Source organism: Pygocentrus nattereri, chromosome 13, assembly GCF_015220715.1.
Source record: "Pygocentrus nattereri isolate fPygNat1 chromosome 13, fPygNat1.pri, whole genome shotgun sequence".
Lineage (NCBI taxonomy): Eukaryota > Metazoa > Chordata > Actinopteri > Characiformes > Serrasalmidae > Pygocentrus > Pygocentrus nattereri.
In genome coordinates this window covers 19,539,074-19,562,173 of record NC_051223.1, presented here as the reverse complement: position 1 = coordinate 19,562,173, position 23,100 = coordinate 19,539,074, and the positions used below count along the sequence as shown (strand labels likewise).

At 37.5% G+C, this 23,100-nt stretch overlaps 1 protein-coding gene across 14 annotated transcripts in view; it reads right to left on the bottom strand.

Moving 5' to 3' along the window:
- Positions 1-23,100, bottom strand: part of cacna1g (calcium channel, voltage-dependent, T type, alpha 1G subunit) — a 322,261-nt gene that overhangs the window by 115,745 nt on the left and 183,416 nt on the right. For all 14 annotated transcript variants that reach the window (XM_017695914.2, XM_017695912.2, XM_017695906.2 and 11 more), the window contains exons 11-14: positions 7,909-8,060; positions 6,351-6,536; positions 4,738-4,852; positions 3,064-3,219 (exon numbers count right to left, since the gene is read on the bottom strand). In XM_017695914.2, coding sequence (XP_017551403.2) covers positions 3,064-3,219; positions 4,738-4,852; positions 6,351-6,536; positions 7,909-8,060 — 609 coding nt within the window. The remainder of the gene's footprint in view (positions 1-3,063; positions 3,220-4,737; positions 4,853-6,350; positions 6,537-7,908; positions 8,061-23,100) is intronic.

Here is a 23,100-nt window from a genome sequence, read left to right as displayed (position 1 = left end):
ACATTCCATTACCTTTGAGCCAATGAAGTGCTCAGATCCGATCACAGAGTGAGTCCGGAAATTGATATTACACGCTAGCATAACTGAGATCACCTATTTGATCTGATTGTGCGGAGGTATTTGCTGGAAGCAGTGGCTGAGGCACTGCAGAGCTGGCAGGGCTTTCGTCCAGGCCCTGCATCTCTCCGCTTAACATACCTCATTCATCTGATGGTTCCCTTGGCAACTATGACGCACAGCAAAGTTCGGCCAACTAAAAATAAACCTCCCGTTTGAAGGAAAGGATGTGAGTTAAAAATTAAGCAAACAGCTTTAGGATGTACTTGGGAAAGGAGACTAGACTGTACAGGAACCTAAAGCTAAAAGTCTTTTGGCACAAGAGCAACGGAGCTGAGAATCTAAGAACCTCTGAATTTACTTACTGAGCTAACGCAAGGAAAACAATGGCTGCCTAAGTGAGAGCTATCCTTGGTTATTAATAATAGAGCTTTTATTTTTGAAGGCTTCGGAGTCTCAACATAATTTCCTCTAAACTGCCATTATCCAATGTAAAAGCTATTTCTATCTGGCAGACAAGCACACGAAAGTCTACCAAGCATGCTCCCCTTATAAAGTGGAGATGCTTTGAGCTCCAGCCACTACATATCTTTTCTGATACTAGGTGCCTGATTTATCAGAGCATTTAACATTGTTTGCACAAGCAAGTCACGGTCTATAGATTGGAAAATTAGGTGCCTCAAAAAATAACTTTTTTACCAAATTTCACTCACCAACACATCTCTGCTTTCACTAAATGACTTAAAAGGGTAAAGAATCTGATATCATATATGTATATATATATATATATATATATATATGTATATATATATATATATATACACATACATACAACAGGTCAAAGTTCTTACAAGTTAAAATCTCAGATTTTACAGTAAAAAAATAAAAAGTAAGTAAGCTGTTTGATAATTAGCTTTCATTTCTTAAATATAAACTTAATAGAAGATAAGTTTGAATAAATTTGACATGTTTTTGTTATTCCAACCATTATAGTGTTCTCAGTTTCATGTAACTAGTTCATTCCATTGTGTTATAATTAATAGATATTTAGTTCAAAATATCAAAAACTTAATGACAGATATTAGTGAATAAAACCGCTGCACTGTCATGTGTAGTTCATGATGAAGGGTATTTTTATGTGGTAAAAAATTGTGATCTTTTTTTCTACTTAACAGTGTATTGACATTCACACACGTGCTACCAGAAGCTAGATAGACTTGTCATGTTTGCCTATATTTCTGATGTTGTACTACAAAATGTAGCAAAACTGAGGGGGCTCAGATGGCCGTGGGTGGATATTAGAGCTCAAGTGAGCTGTACGTTGGAAATACAGGGGTGTGAGGTACAAATACTGTACAAATACAGTAATAAACTGTATTTAGAATAAAAACTGTAGCTAAAACTAACAGTTAATTACTGGCGAAAACTTTTACAGTGAATTTTTAGAAACTGATGTATGGAAGTCTTGATGAAAGATGAAAAAGTTTAAAAAGTCACATTGTTTATTTTTTCTGCCTGTATGATGTACCAAATACAGCTGATAGGTATTTCTAGAATCACTTTCATACTTTCAGCTATCAAAAGACAAAACCTTTTTTTTTTTTCTCCAACATTTTTGTCAGTCTCTTCAGGACCCAGGTGAAAAATATATTCACCTGGGAGCTAAGTGGTTAACAATCAGCATGCTATAGCAGCTTGAACCAGCATTGGGTGGCTATTTAGTGGGTGGCTTCTTACTTACCTACTTACTTACTACTTACAACTTACCAACAGGTTAGGGAAAAAACTCCCCTGATAGTCAAAGCTATGTGTAACATGCTAAGTGTTAGCCACTTATAGAAGTGAATAAAACTGACAGATTTTTTTGTTACTGAAATTAAAAAGCTTTTTAAAATGCTTGAAGTATTTTTCATATGTTTGGTATGACAGAAAAATTAAATAACAGATTTATAAATAAAGATTCAGGTGCACACAATAAACTCTTTTAATCGTCCTTCAAGGTTTCTGTAGAAATGCTATATATATATATATATATATATATATATATATATATATATATATTCTGAAAAATAAGAAGAAAAAGCTAGCACAGCATATGCTAAAATACTTAGCAGCAGTAATTTCAGAAATGTGATCAGTGTCAAGCTTGTAATAAATTCCTTATTGTAGTGGTTTTTCTTACACCAAGAATTTTTGCATGCAGAATACTTCTAGAAACGCTGCTGAAACGGGCTGAAAAATTATTTAACAGATGGACTTTTCCTCCGTGCAGTTCAAGCTCCACTGTACTGTTAAATGTTAAAAATGTGCCCTTCATCGTTGCCTCTCCAAAGTGAGAAGATCAAAGCCTTTGTGTTTTTACAGCTTGCAGCTAGAGAGATGGCATTCAATTAAAACAGTGCAGAAGCCAGTCTGCATCTCTTTTTCAAAGACAAGCCCCTCCACCCAAAAAATGATACATAGATATCGCATTCATATCTTTTGATATATCCAGGGGCTATCCTTTTCTTTCCTTGTTTTCTTTGTGTCTGACTACCTGTCATGAAGGAATGGTTGCTATGCGCTGGGTGATAAGTCGTTGCGTAAGAGCACGGAAAAAGGGAAAGGTGGAAATGGAGGGAGGAATGTGAGACAAAGCGCCGTGAGGTGAGCTGAGCATGGAGCTGGCATGGGATTGATTTTATCGGATGGTTCTTTAAAGATGCTCCCACAGTCAACACAGAACAAGGAACTCATCACTGCCTGCTGAAAAATGTACACCATTAGACAAAGAGGCAAGAGAGGAGAGGGAAAGGAAGAGGAAAGAGGTGTAAAAATAGTGGGGAGGAAGAAGACAGACTTGGAAGCTGATCTGCTGGACAGTAATGGAAAAAATGGAAAAGACAGGCAAGGCAAGAAAGAAGGGAACGGTGCAGAAAGAGAAGACAGAAAGGCAACAAAAAAAAGCAAAAAAAGATGGGAGGAGTGAGTAATCATGGGGGCATGCAGTACAAACCGCTGTCCTACCTCAGTCTGGAAGCCCTCCACTAAGATAGCCACTAGTAAGTTGAACAGGACGTAGTTTCCGAAGGTCATTAGGGCGATGAAATATAGAGCAGCCACAGGAGAAGTGGAGGCCATGCCATTATACAGCACCTTATTCCAATCCTCCTGAGTAAGAATCTAATAGCAGGTTGGAAAGTTATATTACATTACATTCATCATTACACTACTAAGTACAGCACTGTGCACAGTCACATATCACCCTCTGTTTATCTGTTTATTCCATTTCCAGTCAAAATAGCAATTAAATACCTATGTTATTAATTTATTCAATCAATATTTAAATATTTAAAGTTATTTATTATATTATATTCTTATAATATCAAGAAAAATATACAGCAATATACTATATATATATATATATATATGTATAGTATATTGTTAATATATTTATATGTAAATAAACATATAAATGTTTATTTAACAGAACATTAACATTTTTCACATCTTAAAAATTCCATCTTAGAATTTGTATTTTCTGCTTCTCACAATCCAATAATTCAAAACAGGTTCAGTGACGTTGAAGTCTGGACTCTGAGGAGGCCAGCCCAATGTTCTAAGAATACCAGCAGCTTCTTTGTTTGATTTGAAAATGTTCTTTTTTTAGTTTGAGTTGTGGAAGGATGAACAGAAACACCTGTGGATTTTTTCAGATCTGAAGCAAGAGTGGAGCTTGATTTTCTCCTATCGCTCAAAGCTGAAGCCTTTATTTATTTATTTTTTTCCCTATTTGTCTGAGGCTGACAGTTTTGGTGGTCTACCAGGTTTTTTATGGTTGTTAGGAGTCCCAGTTTCTCTGCATCTTTTATTATGTTTTTGAACTCCAGTTTTAGATACTTTTTTCACTTACTTTCCATTGTCTTTCGTCTTTTTTAAGCATGCGCTTTGAGAAATAAAGGTACGAAACTATCACTGGAGCAGTTTCCCTCTTGTCATTGGGGTGGTACCCTCAAGGGTACATTGAAATTATTATTTTTTTTAAGTTATATTGACTCCACACACCCCGTCTTGTCTCCAGGATTATTTAAATGTTCAGTTTTAAAACATTTGATTATGAAAATGTAGAAATTTGTAAAAAAAAAAAAAAAAAAAACATTTAAGGTACACAATTGGATCTTAAAACTGCTGTTGTACCTTAGAAGGTATATTTGCATTGTTTGCACCTTGATGGATGAAAAACATACCTGCACAGTATCTTTATTTCTAAGAGAGTGTAGGCCATCTTACATCTGATCTCCTCAGAAATAATGCCTGAAAACTGATTGGCTTTTACTTAATGGCTCTTTTGACTGGAAATTAAATAAATTAATGCCTCTAAGTGCCTCTGACTTCTTTATTGTACATGCTTAAAATGATAGTTTTAAAACTACATTTAAAACCAAATACTACTTTACCCACACAACCAATGTAGTCAATCAACCAAGATTGGTGTTATAAGTTTGCTTCTTCAAGAATCCACATATTTAAGCCTACTAGAGGTTGTTTAAGTACTCAGTCATTTGAATTAAATGCGTGATTGAGTAAATTTAATTCCTTGGCGATTTACTTTACAAACACAAAACATTTTTTTCACAATAAAGCCAAAGTATCTTTCCCATTAGTTTACAAAAATGGTGCTTCTGCACTGAAAAGACTTGCCTGAAACACTGTGACAATGGCCCAGAGCAAAGAGTCGAAATTCTTGCGATCCGGCATCGTGTCACCGTCTCTTTCAGAACCAAACTTACATCCAAAGAGGTGCATGCCCAAAATACTGTTTCAAAGACAATGAAAGAATACAGCTTGTCAGAATTATGAATGTCATACAGTTTTAGTGCTTAGAGTAATGCACTTACAGCTAACAGCAAGATGAGTACTATGAACCAAGGGCATCTCATGTAAGTGGGATAGTGAGGCTAGATAGCTGATTAAGCTGCTATACTGCTTAAGCTCACAATGCCTAGCACCACCCTCCTGCTGTCGACAGCCAACACTTGTTGGGATGGTTGGTCCGTTTCTGAAATCTGATTGGCTGAGATATGCTCAAAGTAATATAATGTTGTTTACACTATTTTACATTACTGCAATAATGCTAATTTACTTTATGGGATTTGCAGTATTATGTCAGCACTATAATAACAGGAGTGCCTTACCAGCTGTCATTAGGAGCTGACAGCACAGACATTTAAAGTTAAGGTAAGATAAATTGTATTATTTGTACAGTGCTCTGCCCTGTGATGGACTGGTAACCTGTCCAGGGAGTTTCCTGCCGTCGCCCAGTGAGCGCTGGGATAAGCTTCGGCACCTCGCAAGACAGAGGAGGATAAGCGGCTTAGATGATGAGGTGGTGAATTTGTATACTGCTTTAATGTTTCACAGAGTGCTACAGTAAAGTAACTTTAAATCTTGTCATGTACTGTTTATGTTGTAGTTGATAAAATGTGCAGTGCTGCTATGAAATACAGTGCTGCTGTTAGCTTGTTAAGGCATTAGATAATTGTACACATCAACATTTAAACATTTAAGTGTGGCCAGTAGTTAGCCTGACAGTTCATTCCATTGATTTACCACTGCGGTTGGGAATGGGCTCCCAAATGTGAAGCTACGGTGTGAAGCATTGATGTGCAATTGATTTTAGCCCTCTCATTCAATATTGTGACCAGCCATCACTGCACTGCTTTGAACTACATTATTGTAACTCATTGACTCTTGCTCTATAAAAAATGAAGGCAATGGTTTTGTATTGGTTTATCTAGGAGTGTTTTTAAGTGAAAGGGCACCCCTGCAAATCTCATTAATGTGCAGCAGGAGCCTCAAGGCAGCGCATTGGTTTGCACTCAAATAAATCTAGTCAAAATAACTGGATTTAGCTTGTTAACAGAACTCTTCTAATATGAGATTTTTGACAACATGCTAAGTTAAGTGCATAGAAGCAAGAAGGTCATTTCTTGAACGCAACATTTTGTGAAACAGAATTCAGATTGCTTTGAATCCAATCTCACACTGTCTGAGTATTATTTACTTTGCTTTCTTTGACACTTTATTTGGAATTTACCTGCATAAGCACTATGCATCATATGTATCATAACACACCCATAAACAATGAATACTCATCTTGTCAATGCTGACATAAACTGTGCAAAGTACTCAAGCATTCCTTTTAAAATACATTATTCAGGTCATATACATGTGTTATGAAATCCCTATGTAGGCAGCCTACAAATAAAGTGCCATTCACTTTTTATACCTTTGGCCCTCGCCCTTGTTCTGACCTGAAGATGAAGATGAAGAGCATGAGGAGCATGCAGAAAGTGGCTACGTTGTCCATAGTCTTCATCAGCACCACCAGCTGCCTCTGCAGAGCTGGCATGAAGCGCACCAACTTCAGAACCCGCATCAGCCTGAAGGTCCTCAGCACTGACAAACCACCACCCTGCTGACCCACAATCTCCCAAACACTGCAATACACATGTACATGAACACAATCAGGTTTGTGTTTATGAAATGCCAGGACATCACAGTCATACATATATATCCATATTGTATTATATATTGCTGTTGTTGGAATAAAACCTCATATCTCCAAAATGGTAACTTTATAGGAAAAGAAAAAAAAAACCTAAGTTACTTTTAATGTGAGTCAATGGAGCCAGACTTTTTTCCCCAAGTCATATTCTTATGAAATTCCACTCTTAATGAAATTTAACAAAACACAGGCATTTTTCAAATTATTTCAATTAAAACTGAAAAATGATAAAAATGGAGATACAAGGTTTTTTCCTGACAGCAGCGATATGCAACTACCTATATATAAAGAAGTCTAACTTTAAATCTAATCCTAATCTTAAAGGAATGATTTGGCAAAAAATCTAATTTACACAATTTTCCATGCATCTCAGATGTAACTGGTGAGCCAAGACATGCTTGGTGTTCAGATTTTGCTTCTTTAGTTTTGAACGGAAGCTACACCGTTATCATTGTTAACAAACACTAGAAATCACTGAAAATATGCAAATATGTCCCCAATACGTCTCTCAACCTGTTCAACCCGCATCTAGGTCTTAATTAATGTCATGGAGACTTGGTTTAAGGCACAGTCTGACTTACTGTGAATGTGAAGTATAAAAATGATCAAAACCCCACAGTGTTGCTGAACACTGTCGATAGTCTTTATGGACAACGGACTAATTTGGACGCCTCTGCAGAATCCAGCTCTCCTGCGTGTTCAGGTGCATTACACTATATGTACTCTAGATTCTGCTTCCCATTTCTGCTGTTTTTATTTATCAAAATATATCTTCAGATCGATTACATTTCCTTACACAGTGCAGTTTTGTTCATTTTTAAAGCTCATATTTTCTTTAACCTTAGTTAGGTTACACTTTGTTTCCTCTGGTTTTCCTATTTCATCAAGACATTTATGTCCTAAAAAACAAAAACTAACACTTGCATGCACACCAATTAACTTTAAGACTGATATTTCATTCCAAGATGACATGCTTTTCTGAAACAGTCTTGTAGTCAGGATAAACAGTAATATCTTAAAACCTAAGGGATTTCAAATATATGAGGCAAATGCAGTAGTGTCATAGTGTCATAATCAGACGATTATGAAACTGAAATTGTCATTCTGACAGCTGACAGTTATCTGCCTGAACAGCTAACAGATGTCACATCACTCAGTAATGGCTGCAATTTGTCAGGGTGCCACTATTGTGAGGTAACTGCCAGAGAGCATCGGAATAATGAAGATGAATGCAGAAAAATGACGCACCCTCGGCGGTGCTGATGGAGTGTTTCTAAACTGCGATTGCTGAGACACACACACACCTGATTACCACAATAATGCCATCGAAAATGTTGTAAGGGTTCTTGATGTAGCCGAAGGGGCCGTACACCAGCAGCTTCAGGAGCATCTCCAGGGCAAACAGGCTGGTGAAGACGATATTGCTGATCTCCAGGGCGTTGGTTAACTCATCAGGCTGGGACAGGTGGAGAGAACAAGCCACAGAAGGACAAAGTCAAATATACAGCATCTCAAAAAGCGTAAAAATCACAATTCACATGTAACTTTAAACAACTACCCCAAAGAAAAAAACTCAATTATGCTACACAGGGTGAGTTGGCACTGTTTTATTGCAGAGTATAAGTTAATTAATTTAACATTTATTTATTGACTTACAAGTAACATGCATAAACATAAATAAATGCATAAAAACAAATGGCAGAATCCACACTTTGCTGAAGTTTTAGTGCAGCTAGAAAACAACATCTAAGTTAGAAAAAGTTGAAAATAAAGCAACACATTCTCTACAACTTAAACAGGACATTTTTCCTGCAATTTCTACTTGCAATTTCAATGCATTTGATGAGTCTTGGGCAAAGAAAAATGGAAAATCAAAAAATAGCATATATGCACAGGCCAAAAGTGATGTTTATTTATTTATTTTTATTTCCAATTTGTTCAATTCAGCACATGAACAGTAACTGTGTAATAAAGTGTTCATAGATGTGTTCTTTGTGAGGTTGTGTACTTCGATACTGAGGATGTGTACTTCAATGTACGTCAACAAAACATATCTGATCATGGATGCCCAAACTTTTGCATTTAAAGTAGCCTTAACTGACATTTAACAGTGCTAAGTAAAAGCAACGTGCCTTCAGTCTAGGCAAAACATGGAACTTCCATTTTGTGTCATAACTCTTATTTTCTTAGTATGGGATTCAATTTAATTGCTAATAATGTAGATTTATAAAAACGTCCACGGTCAGTGTTTACATGTGTCTGGCAGTTAGAAAAGACAGACCTATACATGCATTCAAAGTCCAGTGTTAGTTAAAATGAACAGATACTAGATATTATATTAACGGCAATATCAATTAATGATTAAAAGTGCTTTGCCCACCAGAATAAGACATGTTGAGATTGTGGAAAAAACATGAGTTAAACATTTGCAAAGTGCATTTTAACGTAATATTGAGCAGGTTAGTGAGAGTGTGTTATTTCCTATCTGCACCAGATACACAACCAAATGCTGCAGGGAAAGCAGGAGCCTGCAGGGCTGAAAAAGCTAGTCTATGAATTCTGGCTCTGTAAAGTTCCTGCAGGGAGCTACTCCCACCCCAAATGTACAATTGTTATCAGCATCTACATTCTAGACACAGAGTACCTGCTGGTGGTACTGTTTTGGACTTTATTGCTCTCCCACTTCAATATTAATAGTATTCTGACCCTCACAATTGCATTCAGGTTATCATAACCATAGCCTTACCACGCCAACAACAGCTGACCACAACATTGGCAAGCAACAACAGCAGAACACCTATATGGACCACTCTAACCAAATATGTCAGACTGCTATCCCATTCCAGAAAACTGTCAGACCTCAAATATTCCAGACCTTAGAATTATGTTATGATCTATTTAAACCCAATGAATTAATAGAGAGGGTGATTAACTAAATACATACAAAATCAGCATTTATACATTACTTAATCTGTTGACCCAAACTCTAACCTCTAAATTTATTATTAAAAATTATACTTAAATTTTACATTTATGTTAAATTTGAAAGATTTAGATGTCAATTTTTAAATAAAAAAAAAAATGCTGTTCTGCGATGGACTGGCGACCTGTCCAGGGTGTATCCTGCCTTCCACCCAATGACCACTGGGATTGGCTCCAGCACCTCCCCACAACCCTGAGGGAGAAGCCGCTTAGAAAATGTGTGTGTGCTGTTCAATGAGATTGTCAACAGGCGAAGCCTTAGTTTAGCCACACCCCTGCATTTTAGAGTAGGAAGCGACGCTGCATCCCTGTCCCTGATGACCATATGGTGAACAGTTCGACCGCTTTGTTTTGAAAAAAATGTGTCCTAAAGTCTGAAAATCAGTGTATAACATTAGGAACTGTCACTATTGACATATTTTCTTCTGTTAAGTAAACTTTGTTGTGTTTTAATAAACAATATTTTGATTTTATATGTAGTCTGTGCTTTAAACCATGTACCAGCTAGTATTTTGACTTATGCTCAAAATTAGCCAAAACTGTCAATACTGAAATGTTATTAAACGTTGTCAAATAGTGTTATGACTGTTTTAGTAGTGACAAAATGGAATATTCAAGCAGATATTTAAAAATACAGTATAGGGTCAATCATAAAGTCAAAGTCAGATAAAAGTCTGAAATGTGTTTGACTTAATCTGGTAATCCATCTATAAACACAGGACTCAGATCACTCTGGCCTTTTCAACCTAATCTCTATCTGCTGTATCTGTAGTATGCATTCAATTACCAAAAACAATAATGTCAACATGCTGAACCAGCTGGCCATTGCCTCCTATTACAAAAATGTTCAGAGTCAGCAGTTTCTGTTGTTTTACTGAATACAGGAAAATGTAGGCATTGTTGTCCAGGTTAATCGACTGCAGGCTTCAGAGGTGACAAACAGAGATTAGATTGATAAACACTAGAGCATTCCTTTAATAGGAATTCTATTCCTTTAATAGGAATTGTTATCCATGCTGAATACCTGAGAGTGTTTACATGGCTTACATTAGCCCTGGCCAGCACTGTTGTGCCATTGATGCAATGCAACTCTGTCCAAAGCCAACTCCAATTAGCTGTCTAAAGACACTCGCGCATGCAGCCAGAAAATGTGGGCCAAGCCCTGACCATGTACCAACGGAGAAGCTGCTTACTTATTTATTTGTTAAATTATTCAGAATGGTAGTAAATACAGTTATTTTATGATTACTTAATTAATGTTCTAGAAAATATTCCATATCTATTCAAATTTGTGTGCAAAAGTTTGGAAACCCCTGGTCAAATTACATGTTATGTTGATTTAGTTTTTAAGTTAACACATCTTCTTAACATATTTTTCCCAAATATGCTACAATTATCAAATGAACAGTAATTATACATTAAAACTGTACATTAAAATGAGTTCTATGAAGAGGATGTGATTTGACCAGGGGTCCCCAGACTTTTGCAAATGACTATGTATCGGAGCTTAATGTAAAAGTCTGTGTACCTTAAAACTGTGGATTTTGGGGCAGTTGTGGGCTGGAGGTTAGGGATCTGGCCCTGTGACCGGAAGGTTGCCGGTTCAATCCCCAGGGCCAACAGTCCATGACTGAGGTGTCCTTGAGCAAGACACCTAACCCCCAACTGCTCCCCGGGCGCCGTGGATAGGGCTGCCCACCGCTCTGGGCAAGTGTGCTCACTGCCCCCTAGTGTGTGTGTTCACTAGTGTGTATGTGGTGTTTCACTTCACGGATGGGTTAAATGCGGAGGTGGAATTTCCCCGGTTGTGGGATCAAAAAAGTATCACTTATCACTTATCAAATGAAAAGTACAAGATAGTGATGGGTTTAACCTGAACATGATTAAGACTGAAAAATTACTAACAGCAAGGAAACAAATGAAACACATTCAGCCTATATTCTCTCTCTCTCTCTCTCTCGCTCTCTCTCTCTCTCTCTCTCTTTAGCAACGCAAATCAGCAAAGCAATTTAAATGACTGTAAGCTACACCACATCATTCTAATCAAATCCCTCCAGCGCAGATAAACTACAAAGGAACTGATCTAAGACTCACTGGTGTAATTGATGGTGGTGGTGTGGTATGCAGACCATGTTTTTACTAGGTGCTGGAGAATTGGACAGGAGGCTTGTGGGCATGTTCATATTTTGCTTTCTTTTTTTTTTGTCTTTTCGATTGTAAAAATGATACCCAACCCAGATGTCACACATTCTTGAAACATCACAGTATGCTGTTTTAACACACAGTGTTGAACGCCCAAAAAAACATTCTTAAGCATGTAGTCATTTGCTTATCAACAATAACAGTGATTTTAGAAACATGCATTCAAGCCCATTATGGATAACTTTAATACTGCTGTGCTGGGTCACAGTCATTAAATGACAACAAAAATTTAATTTTCAAGAAGACTGTTTCCACAAAGTAATAAGAGATAAATATGATTACGTTTTCTGTATGAAATGAAAAACAATGTATCGGTAGCTAATTGTTTTTAGTTTAATCTGAATTGATTGCTGGCCCTCGGTGCATTATAATGAAGTGTGGAACTATGTAAGTAATTGGAAAGAGACTTGGTTTTTGTTTTGACTCTGTACTCCAGAGCATAGGATTTAAAATGATGCAGGGACTATGAGGTTTAGGTGCAGAATGCCAAGAAAACTTTATAGGTATCTATCTATAGGTTACAATATTACAAGGTATTGCTTTTCCCTTTTCCTGCAAAGTTACCAATTTGAAGATACCAGGTTTCGGTTATACAGCGATAGTATTTAGTACATACAAAGGAGGAAGAAGAGTGCTCTTTACTCTCAAAGAACCAGAGAAAGAAATCTCAGTGTCAGTATAACAGGCCAACATGAGGCTGAAATCAAAGACAGAGAAATCATCAGGTGTGTCAAAATCAATGGTTTGGTACATCTCACTAAAAAGCAAGAACCCACTGGTGAGCAGTAGCTAGTAGTTAAAAGACCACAGAAGAGCACACATTAATAAAGAATTCCTGTAACATCTACAGCCCCTTTTCTAAAATGTTTAGGACTGCAGGCAGGCCAGTTTAGCACCTGGACTCTTTTACTATAGAGCATGTTGTTGTCATACTTGCAGAATGTGGTTTGGCATTGCCTCGCTGAAATAAGCAAGACCTTGCCCGAAAAAGATGTCATCTGGAAGGCTACATATGTTGCTCCAATTTTTCTTTAAGCTAACAATGGTGCATATTCACTTTCCCACATGGAGTGTGACTATACAGATCTAACTTAAACACTGACTTTTAGAGCTTGTAAGACATGTAGGCAACATGTATTTTTACTTTGTGTATTGCAGTTTTTAAGTGAATCCTTCACTAAGTACTTTAAATTAAAGCCTAACTGTGGCACCACTACAAGATGAAAATGATCAGTAAGCCTCAAAAACAGCTACAGTTTGCAGGGGGAAAAAAGTGCACAAAGTCCTGCAAATAAAATGAGGAAAATATAACTAAACATCTCAAAGAATGGTATTTAACCTTGCAGGACAGTTTTACAAGCACATTCTGTCTGGCTCATGGAGTCTGGTGCATTTCAGAGCTTACCATGGATAAGGACCCCCTATTTGAAGAGGAATGAGTCAGCTCCTGTCTGACATGCAAAAATAACCATCTGTGTGGGGTCAGGTGGCTTTCAAAACAGCACTATAACAAAATTATCTCTGAAGTGATATCACAATGTACAGAGCAGGTAACTGCTTGGAAAAGAGTGCTTCCTGTTTTACTGAAAAACCCCATGTATGTCTTTCACACAGATGTACAAATAGCCAATAAGAGTGGAACTGACAAGATCCCAACTGTTGTGGCCAGCTAAGCATGCAATAGATATAAGACTCAGTATGTATTAATACATCTGGGCAGAGCGCACGGAGGCTGAGACTACTTTGTAGGGCCCAAATGATCCAAAGTACACCAGTAGTGTAAAGTCGGGACGGGACGGGACTTAGATGTACCCCTTCCAAACATCACTCAAAAAGTGCGAAATAACATTAGCTAAAGAATGCTACTCAGTCTAAGTACCTGACTAGAAATGATGTACATAAATAGGCTAATTACTAATGTTTAGTATTTTCTTTATTATGTAATTAAAACCATATTTTACATTAAGCACATCAAGCACTCTCCAGTAGTGGTGTGGTTGAGTTGAGTGTTCAATCAGTGCAAAGGATTTGCAGCTAAGTGCAAAATTTTAAGATTATTATCGCCTTATGGTCCCCTGAAATGCTGAATCTATGACTAAACCACTATTGTTTCTACATGGCTCCCATATAGATGTATGTACCCTTAAACTAATGCTGATTTCCTGCACTTCAACATCGCACTCATTGTTTCATTACACATTCACTGTGACAGACTGCAGAGCCAAAACAACTATTGCAGTGTTGCTGTCCAGTTACTTGCGGACTGCACTGTATCCGCCGTTGCTGTGTCGTTTGACAGGGCAGGAGAAAGCGCCAGCACATCGGAAGTGAGCAGTGCTGTGCTGGGCGCTGTTGGCCCAGCAGGAGGCTGAGCTGGGCCTCTGTGCAGGACGAAGCCCTTCACTTCAAATCAAGACCACTTGTGAGAAGAAAACAGCACATAAAACACTCAAACCTGCAGGGAAGCCTCTTCCAGGAAGAGGAAGGCCGAGTACAAACACTGCCCTGAACTCGGCACGGACATTGTTGTCCTTTCTTTCACAGATTTCTTTCATATTCTTAAATGTAAAACAAGCTTCTGTTTCAATTAAGACTGTATCTACTCAGTTTAGGACTGTCACTATTGATTATATCATTAATCAAGTAATTTACGAGTTACTCTGATGATTAATCAAGTAAAAAAAGTTTTTAATAAAGGCCAAACAATCAAAATGGACGTGTGTGTGTGTGTGTGTATGTGTGTGTGTGTGTGTGTGTGTGCGTGCGTGTGTGCGTGTGACAAATATTACTAGCTGAAAAATGGTGTTTGCATAAGCATTCAACGTTTGTGCTGCTGATGCTCCTAGTTAACACAAATGAAAGATTTTGTACTAATAAGAATGATGATGGCCTCTAATTGTGATTCAATAATCAGTTATTTTTTAGAAGCCCCTTCATTCAAAGAGCACTGGTCTGAGGAATCTGAGGGAAAACTGTAAAACTGTAAAAAATTAAGACCAAATCGCACAACATTAGACAAAGTACATAAGTTGCCTTATGTTGTAATACATGCAAAAGAGAGAAAAGACTACAAATATGAAAGTGCTTGGATATCCAAGTGAGTGTTGCTGAAAATGGAAACTGCAACAAACCATCTAGAGTTTGTTGGAAATACTCAGAGTGACGCAGCTAAAATGTAGCATAAGGTTTTGTGGTCAGATGAGACAAATATTTTGGCCAAAATTCAAAATGCTGGTTGGGGCAGAAATCTAATGCTGTCCATTCCTCAACAAACAACATCAGTGAAGTATGGGGGTGGGAGCTTCATGTTATAGGGACACATTTTCTCACTAGAGACTGGCCAGCTTGTTAAAATTGAAGGACATATGGATGATGCAAAATACAGGGAGGTACTACAAGCAGCATGCTTCAGCCTGCTGAAAAACTAAAGCTTGATCATTCCTAAATAGCATGCAATGCTGGTAGAAACTTACCCCAACAGACTTGTTGTCTGTTATTATAGCTAAAGGTAGTTCTATCATGTACTAGTCCGAAGGGGACGAGCACTTATGTATGCAGCATTTCTCATTATTTTTTGCATTTGTATTTTTTTAATTAAATCATAAACTTCTAATGTATGCATTTACTGTCAGCGATCCCCTACTGATTCACTGAGGAGGTACATTTTAATTGACAGTTATAAATCAATGCTTAATCAATTAATATCAACCCTAACTCCTTTATGATCTGTTTATGCTCACGTCCAGCACCACACTCTGCAATTGTCTGGGACACAGCAGGTGCTTTTGAAGAGCATCCAGATACACACAGCTCTCATGACTGAAGCCCCAGACCACTCTTTAGCTGAACTGCTCTTAAAAGCTATCTCACCAGCTATTATCTGCCACTCCTGCAGCATACAGCCAAACTCATTCCATCATGTCCCTAATCAGGTAGCCCAGCCTAACTACACAGACACTGCGCTATCACAGGCTGCTTTGACGCAAGGTTGCTTTTCTACACACTATATTCTAAGTACACTTTCCTGAATGTGAGGCTTCGTGGCTGGCCATTGTGTCTTGTATTTTTAAGGTAGTACACAGCGCTGGGTTGCATAAGTGTGAATATATATTTGAGAAGTGCTAAGGTTTTTACGCCTTCAGTGCACTCAAAAATCAGAATAGTGCATTCAAAGGAAGATTCTCACTGGGAGACTTGGGGATCCATGAGCAAGAACATAGACATGTTACTGACAAACAAACAGATAATGAGCATGTTTTAATTAGAATACATATTGTTTAAAGGAAAGACAAACATCTACTCTAAAAAATACTCATTTGGCAATGAACCTGACTGTGGTCTTGAGGTTAGAGATGTACATGAATAGATTTGCAAACAAATGAGCTCATTTGATTACACATGCTCTCAACCACAGCTGCACAGCTGACTGAGACGGAGTGTCAACAGAGCTTCAAAAACATTGGCTAACTGCAAGTTTCATTAAAAAAAAGGTTTAGCCGAAGCTCCTAAAATGTTTTGCTCTAATGTAGGAGAATTGTGAGTTTAAATGCCTATCAAGTCAGATGTCAGAAATCCAAGAGCATAACTGGGCCTGTTTAATTGAACACAGCCCATTACAGTATGTGAAACATAGAATACTTATTTTCATCATTTTCATCATCTTCTTATTTATTTGTTTATTTTTCTCCTGAATTTCATAATTGCCAATTCCTATCTGCTGACCAGGTCTCCTGATATTGTCCTCCAGGACATATAACTACTACCAGAGCCATGCCTTCAATTCGAGCCATAGATGACAAGACTATGTCAAAACATGATGAAAAAACAACTCTAGTAGTTTATTAGTGCTAAACTAACTGTTTCACATGAAAATTCTAGATTTAACACAGACGCCTCTAAAATACATCCCATGTTTACCTTGAAGCTTGTGACAGATATAGTAGCACATGTGGTATTAGCTGTGGTAATTTTGTAGTGACTCTTATAGTACAGAGCATTGATGTAGAGCTGCTGCTATTTTTTAGTGACATATCTAGGACTTCCAGGCCTAGAGTGATGTTTTTTTTTTCTCACAAAATTGGACCTGCTTATTGTAAACCATAACTTGATTGGTTGATTTTTCTGTTTCTTCATGAAAATAATGAATCTAATGTGTTAGGCTTTTTGCTTCAGCTCTTGAAGTCCTAACATTACATACATGTATTATTTAGTTCCCAGAAATATAAGGCTTTCTCTACAGCTCATTGCGCAGGGCCATCCTACTCAGCCAGAGAGAGCGAGACCAATATTATACTCAGTAACAGATGTATGTGGCATTGTTCAGGATTTAACTCTCAATCTCATGACAACAGGGCCAAAACATGGATGATTGCGCCACAGTTTTGTATCTATTCCAACTTAACAAACCTTAGAAAAGTGAAGTATCATGCATCAAGAATCTGTATTCCAGTATGATTATATCATTAATGATTACATCATTATATCTTTACCTCATTGCCTATTACTACTAAGAGGGACCGTAACAAAGCACTTTAAAACTTGTCCACCAGGAAAGCTCCAGCCAAAGACTGCATTCTCTGTATGGCTGACCATTCTTATCACCGTTCCAGCACCTGATCTGCAGATTAGAGGGTGGTGCTTTTGGGTACAGTAATAATCAACCTCCCAGTACTCCTGCATGAACACTGTCACCTTCTCACTGCCAGCAGACGTGAGAAAAACCAGACGCTGCTACCAGGCTGCTCAGTTAGAACAACAACAATACACACCACAGCTCCATCCAGAAGAGCAGTAAGGGGGCAGAGAGAGAAACGGTGAGGGGGCTGATGGAGAACAGAGATGGTGGGGCTTATGGACTCAGCTGCTGTAGACAGCTTCTTCAATGACAGTCAAGGCAAAGTTGAAACTGAAAATCAAGCATTTGCCTGAAATCATGTGCCACATTTCTGGCACTATGACAAAAATTCCATCAGGAGACCATAAAAGTAAAAAGCTGTCACATGAAGAGGACAGACGACAGGAAATCTCATCTCAGGAACTATGCCCATTATCTAGATAAACTGCACTCAGCATTATTATTACATCATTATTTTAGTAAGCTTATTATTATTATTATTATTATTATTATTATTATTATTATTATTATTAGTAGTAGTAGTAGTAGTAGTATATAGTAGTATATAATTTGATTATATAATAATATTATTCAACTGTCTGCACTGGACAAAAATCAATTTTAAAACCCAAACATTATATCTGACCAGTCCAAATGACTTCATATTATTTTTTATTACTTTTACTCTCAATGCATCAGGAATAATTATAAGGTGCATTGAGAAAACCACTGAGTAGTATTCAAAATGCATCAGTAGTACCAAGACACAACTATACCTCTAGATAAACTACACCCAGCTAGTAATACATAAACAATAGACAATAAATTATTTCAGTAACCTTTATAATGATGATGATTGTGATGATGATGGTTATTATCACAATTAAAAGCATGTGGACAGTATAAAGCATGTGGAAAGTGAACAGATGTCTATTTTTGAAGTGCTTTCCATTTTCACTTTTTTTCTAAGATTGAAATTAATTTTTGAGAAACTGTAATCAAATTATTATGCCTATTAATCTAAAACTGCTCATGATTGCAAACAGCCTGGATAGATCTGATTTGGAGAAGCATGCTTATAATTAGCCATTATGTAAGAGCTCCATTGTCCCCTGCAGCTGTGAGGGTTATGGAAGCCTGTGGGGAGACGATCTGAACACAGTCAGTGAGAGTGAATGCTTATCCCTATCCATCCATGTCATTACTCGCACTGTACAGCAGATCAGTGTTCTCTGTTCTTTACTTATCTAATAATGCGGCGAGTCAGGAGGTACATGTGGCTCTGATCGCATTACATGCCTCAGTATATGCTGTGATGTAGTTTTGGCTTTGGGTTAATAGCTGCACTCAGGCAGGTAGATTCTTCTTTGGCACTGTGCCACAGATGCTGGTCTCAGTGTGTTCTTAGATTAGATTTAATGTTAACCCCATGAAATCCCAGGCTTATTACATCCTAAGGCATATTACACAGTAACTACATGCAATACAATCCAAACCAGCAGAGTTATTCTTAAGTTCTGAAAGTTATGAAAGGCAGGAAGGTCCTGAAAATCTAAGGGATTAATGATGATGAAAGTTTATTAAACCAACAAGGCAATTATTATTATATTAACTAAAGACTTTACTGAAGACAAGAGCATTGCTTTTACTTGGAAAAGCTTTCAATTTTTCTAATCTAAGCTTCATGTCTGGTTTTTAAAAGTGTGACAAAGCAAACATGCAGGCATCTTATTGTGCTCTTCTAAAGCGTATTATCAAAACTTTACCACATGAGACTAGACTGATCTAACACATTATTCTCTTTATAAAACTGTGAGATGTTTCTGCAAGGCTGCTACTGTGCAATTTAGTCCCAGAGTATTCTCCAGATACATGCAGAACAACCCTACGTTCAATAACAACAACCCTGATATGAACCAGTTGCTACAGCATTGCGTTTGAAGGACTTTCTCAAATCTTGTTTGCGTTCACATTAGGACCTGTGCCTAAGCATAAGCAGTCAAAATCCAGTAACAACATATTTACTGCTTTTATCATTGAAATACACAAATAAGAGCTCTAAAAAAGACGAGATGTATTCAGTTACAAGAAATATTAAACTTGCTTATAAACGAAGTGCATTCTGTGGCAAGGTAGATATAAATGTTACCTAATTACAATTTATATAAAATCCATGGGACAGAATATATTGTCTCTGTCACGCAACAACATTGTATCTCCATTGGTGGTCTATGTTTGTGGTGGTCTCTTTCTTTGAAAACCCCAGTTATACTTTGTATTTTGTTAACATGTAATGATGAATGGAACAATAGAAATGGTCCAAAATTACTTTAAGCAAATGTGATAAAGCAAATCTAACTGCAGCATTGTTATCAGCAGTGTCAGCAATGACTCCAATCCCTGAGGGTTCGTACAGTGACTAATATAGAGGACAAATGATGCTGACAGGATCTAAAAGTGTTAGAGGAAAGAATTTAATGTGGTTGGGATGACTGGACTGAGATATGAAAGGACACAGTGCATTCAGACTGGTCGTGGAAGACAGATGTGCAGAAGGGGTAACATTTGACCACTAAAATCAAAACCATACTTCACTGCTCAGTAACACATTTGAAATAGTCACCATGTGGTCAGGTTTGAATGGCTTTCACCTGCAGGACGGAGCAGTCTGTACATGTCCATTCCAAAGAACACATTTTGGTGTCTGAGAGGAAGCAGCCCAGTCCGCCTTGCGCAGCTCATATAACCCCAACCGTTTCACTTTGTTCTCTCCGTAATGCCGTCTTCTGCTTTTCCTCCCTATGTCTCAATTCGGAACGTTTAGCTCTGCTTGAATTTAACTTTGCCTTGACATCCAAACAACATGAAAATTCTCTAAATGTTGTAAAGGAACAAACAATACAGAACCAGTACTGCCTCAGTTAAAATGACCTGATCCTTAAGTCTAAGACATGCCAAATACTGATACTAACTGTGACTCTGTTAATCTAACAAGCTTATAAGTAAGTCCTGATATTTAAACAGTTACACTTAAATATTTTATTTTGGTAAAAGACCTATTTATGTCACACACCAAACATACCAAGCTGGAATGAGTGGCATTTGCTTGTTGGTAGTGTGGGGCAGTAACTAAGTAAATGTAATTAGTTACTGAAGTCTTCCTATTTTGGGAGACTTTTAACTGTCATTCCACTACATTTCAAAGTCAAATATCTGACTTTTTACTCCACTACATTATGAGAAATCTGTCGTTCCTTTTGGCTTAAGTGTATAAAGTCCTAACATGTCAAAATGAAAGAAGCGCAAAGTAAGAACACCAATCAGGGCACAGCAGCATTTTGTATTGAGCTTGTTTTGACCTGTTGGTCATACCGACCCAGTGCAAGCACATGGTTCAACTTTATGCACCAGCATAAAGTTTTATGAGAGTCTATTCCAACATAAATGATGGAACTAACCTAACTTTGTGTAAATAGACCACAATATAGAAATATTTATAAATATGCAGTCATGACTGATGTGTCTTTTTTCTGAATTCATAAAACTTTCATTTTACAGTAAATTTGTTTTTGTTAGTTTATGTTTATGAAGAGAGAAGTACAGATGTAATATAAACTTGTAAGTTTTTTGTGCTTATGATAATATAAATACACATCAGTGTCAGACGATTTAATGACATTCTATTAAAAGACTGGTTTATTTTCACCTAAAATGAGTTAATGAAGCAAGAGTCTTGTTATAAAATGATAACAGATCATTAGAGTCATAATTAATCTTTTAGTAGTTTTACTTTCGATACTTGAGTACATTTGAAGGTAAATACTTTTGTACTTTTACTCAAGTGGAGGTCTAAAAGAAGGAACTTCTACTTTTACTGGAGTAATATTTTACCTTGGGTATCTCTACTTTAACCCAAGTACATGATTTGTGTACTTCATCCACCACTGCTTGTTGGATTTATAGGTGTTTACTTGTCTGATTTTTTATATATGTAACATCCATGATATACATACACCTATGGTCATCTTTCAACAGCTGAGTTATATATTACTAGGGAATGGCATGAAGAAAAACCCTTGTGCTGTTAATGGAATAATCTTTGACTCTCAAGCTGCTTGCATGGACCACCAACTGTACTGATGAAGTAAGATCCCATTTTTTGTTTAAACTGAGGGCCGGACAACTTATGTTCTTAACTAGAACTAGAATGGAGAGCTAGCTACCAAGCTAAATGATAGCCAACAGTCTAAACAACTCCATCATTATCTTCAAAACCAGGCTGAATCCCAATTCTGTATTCCCTAAATAGTGTGCTAGCTATGTAAGTTTAGAAATTCTAGCCTCTACAGCCAAATAGGCAATCATATATTGAGTATGGATGTGGCTGAGACCTAAATGGCTATTTCCAAACTATATTTTGCACCGTTCGGGTGCAAAATCCAGCATTAAAATTCTTATGTAGTGCGCTATGTTGGGATAAGGGAGGTGTTTGAGATTCAGCCCCAGCATGAGTAGAGGAGTGCTGCTGGATTGTTGCTAAAGAATCGGGGTGGGAATGTGGTGGCCAAAAAGTACTTATAAAGAGAAAGAAAAATGTTTATTGTTATATGACAAAAAGTTAACAAAATCATGAAAGTACCACAATATACAGCGATGGGTGACCAAACATTCTTCCCATTCAACGGTCCATGGCTGTTTGGCAATGACACCATACCCTAAGGAACTATATTTCTTGATGGAATACTTTATGTCAATTATTTGATGTCAAATAATTGAGTTTGTCAATTATTATAATTAATAATTTTTTTTCTTCTGAAAAAATATTGCATTTTATCATATTTTATGTCAGCCGCCGTTTTAGAAAAGCAAAAAGCCACTTGATGCTGTTTTAGTATGTTTTATGTGTTTTAGGACAAACACCACCCTTCCCGTGATAAATCTGCAGTCATGCACATGCAGAAAAACATGCAGCTGTCCAGTGTTCTACAAGTACTGATGACAGTCAGGCCAGGATATATTCAGAGAATCATTTAGTGGCATAAAATTTATCACATTAACAATGACATATCATCATCATGCCCATCACTATCAAAAGCGCTTCCCCACTCTGGAACGAGCTTTGAGAGATGAAACGGGATCATCTCTCAAATCAATGGCTGGAAAAGCAAAGCTCAGACAGGAATGAGTTACTGGAGATCAGCTGTCTGCTTCAAGCAGGAGAACACATGGTGCCAAATCCCAAAGCAAGCCAACGAGGGGAAAATAAAACAAAGAAAACAATCAAATTGCAAAAAAAAGTGCCACGATGAGAGAAAGAGCTGGGGCAGAAAAAAAAAGAGAGAGAGAGAGAGAGAGAGAGCGAGAGAGAGAGAGAGAGAGAGAGAGAGAGAGATAAAAAGCTCCAGGACAGTAAAAGAGAACAGATGCAATTAGGCAGGTTGGCGTCTAGTTTTATTTGCTCAGGGACTGGGTCAAAGAACCCGAGTAACCTTGTAAATCCAAAATTCCTCCTCCAGCCCCATCTCCCGTTCTCCAGATGGTACACTCGATAAAGACTGCTTGCACTGCCAGAATTCCCCAGGAGTCTGCAGGACGAATCCTGAGCAGGAGGGGAACACCATGCATGTGTGCATGTGCACAGCATTCCCTCAAGCTACTGCCAGCGCCATGGCAGCTCGGCAATGCCAGTGAAGAGCAT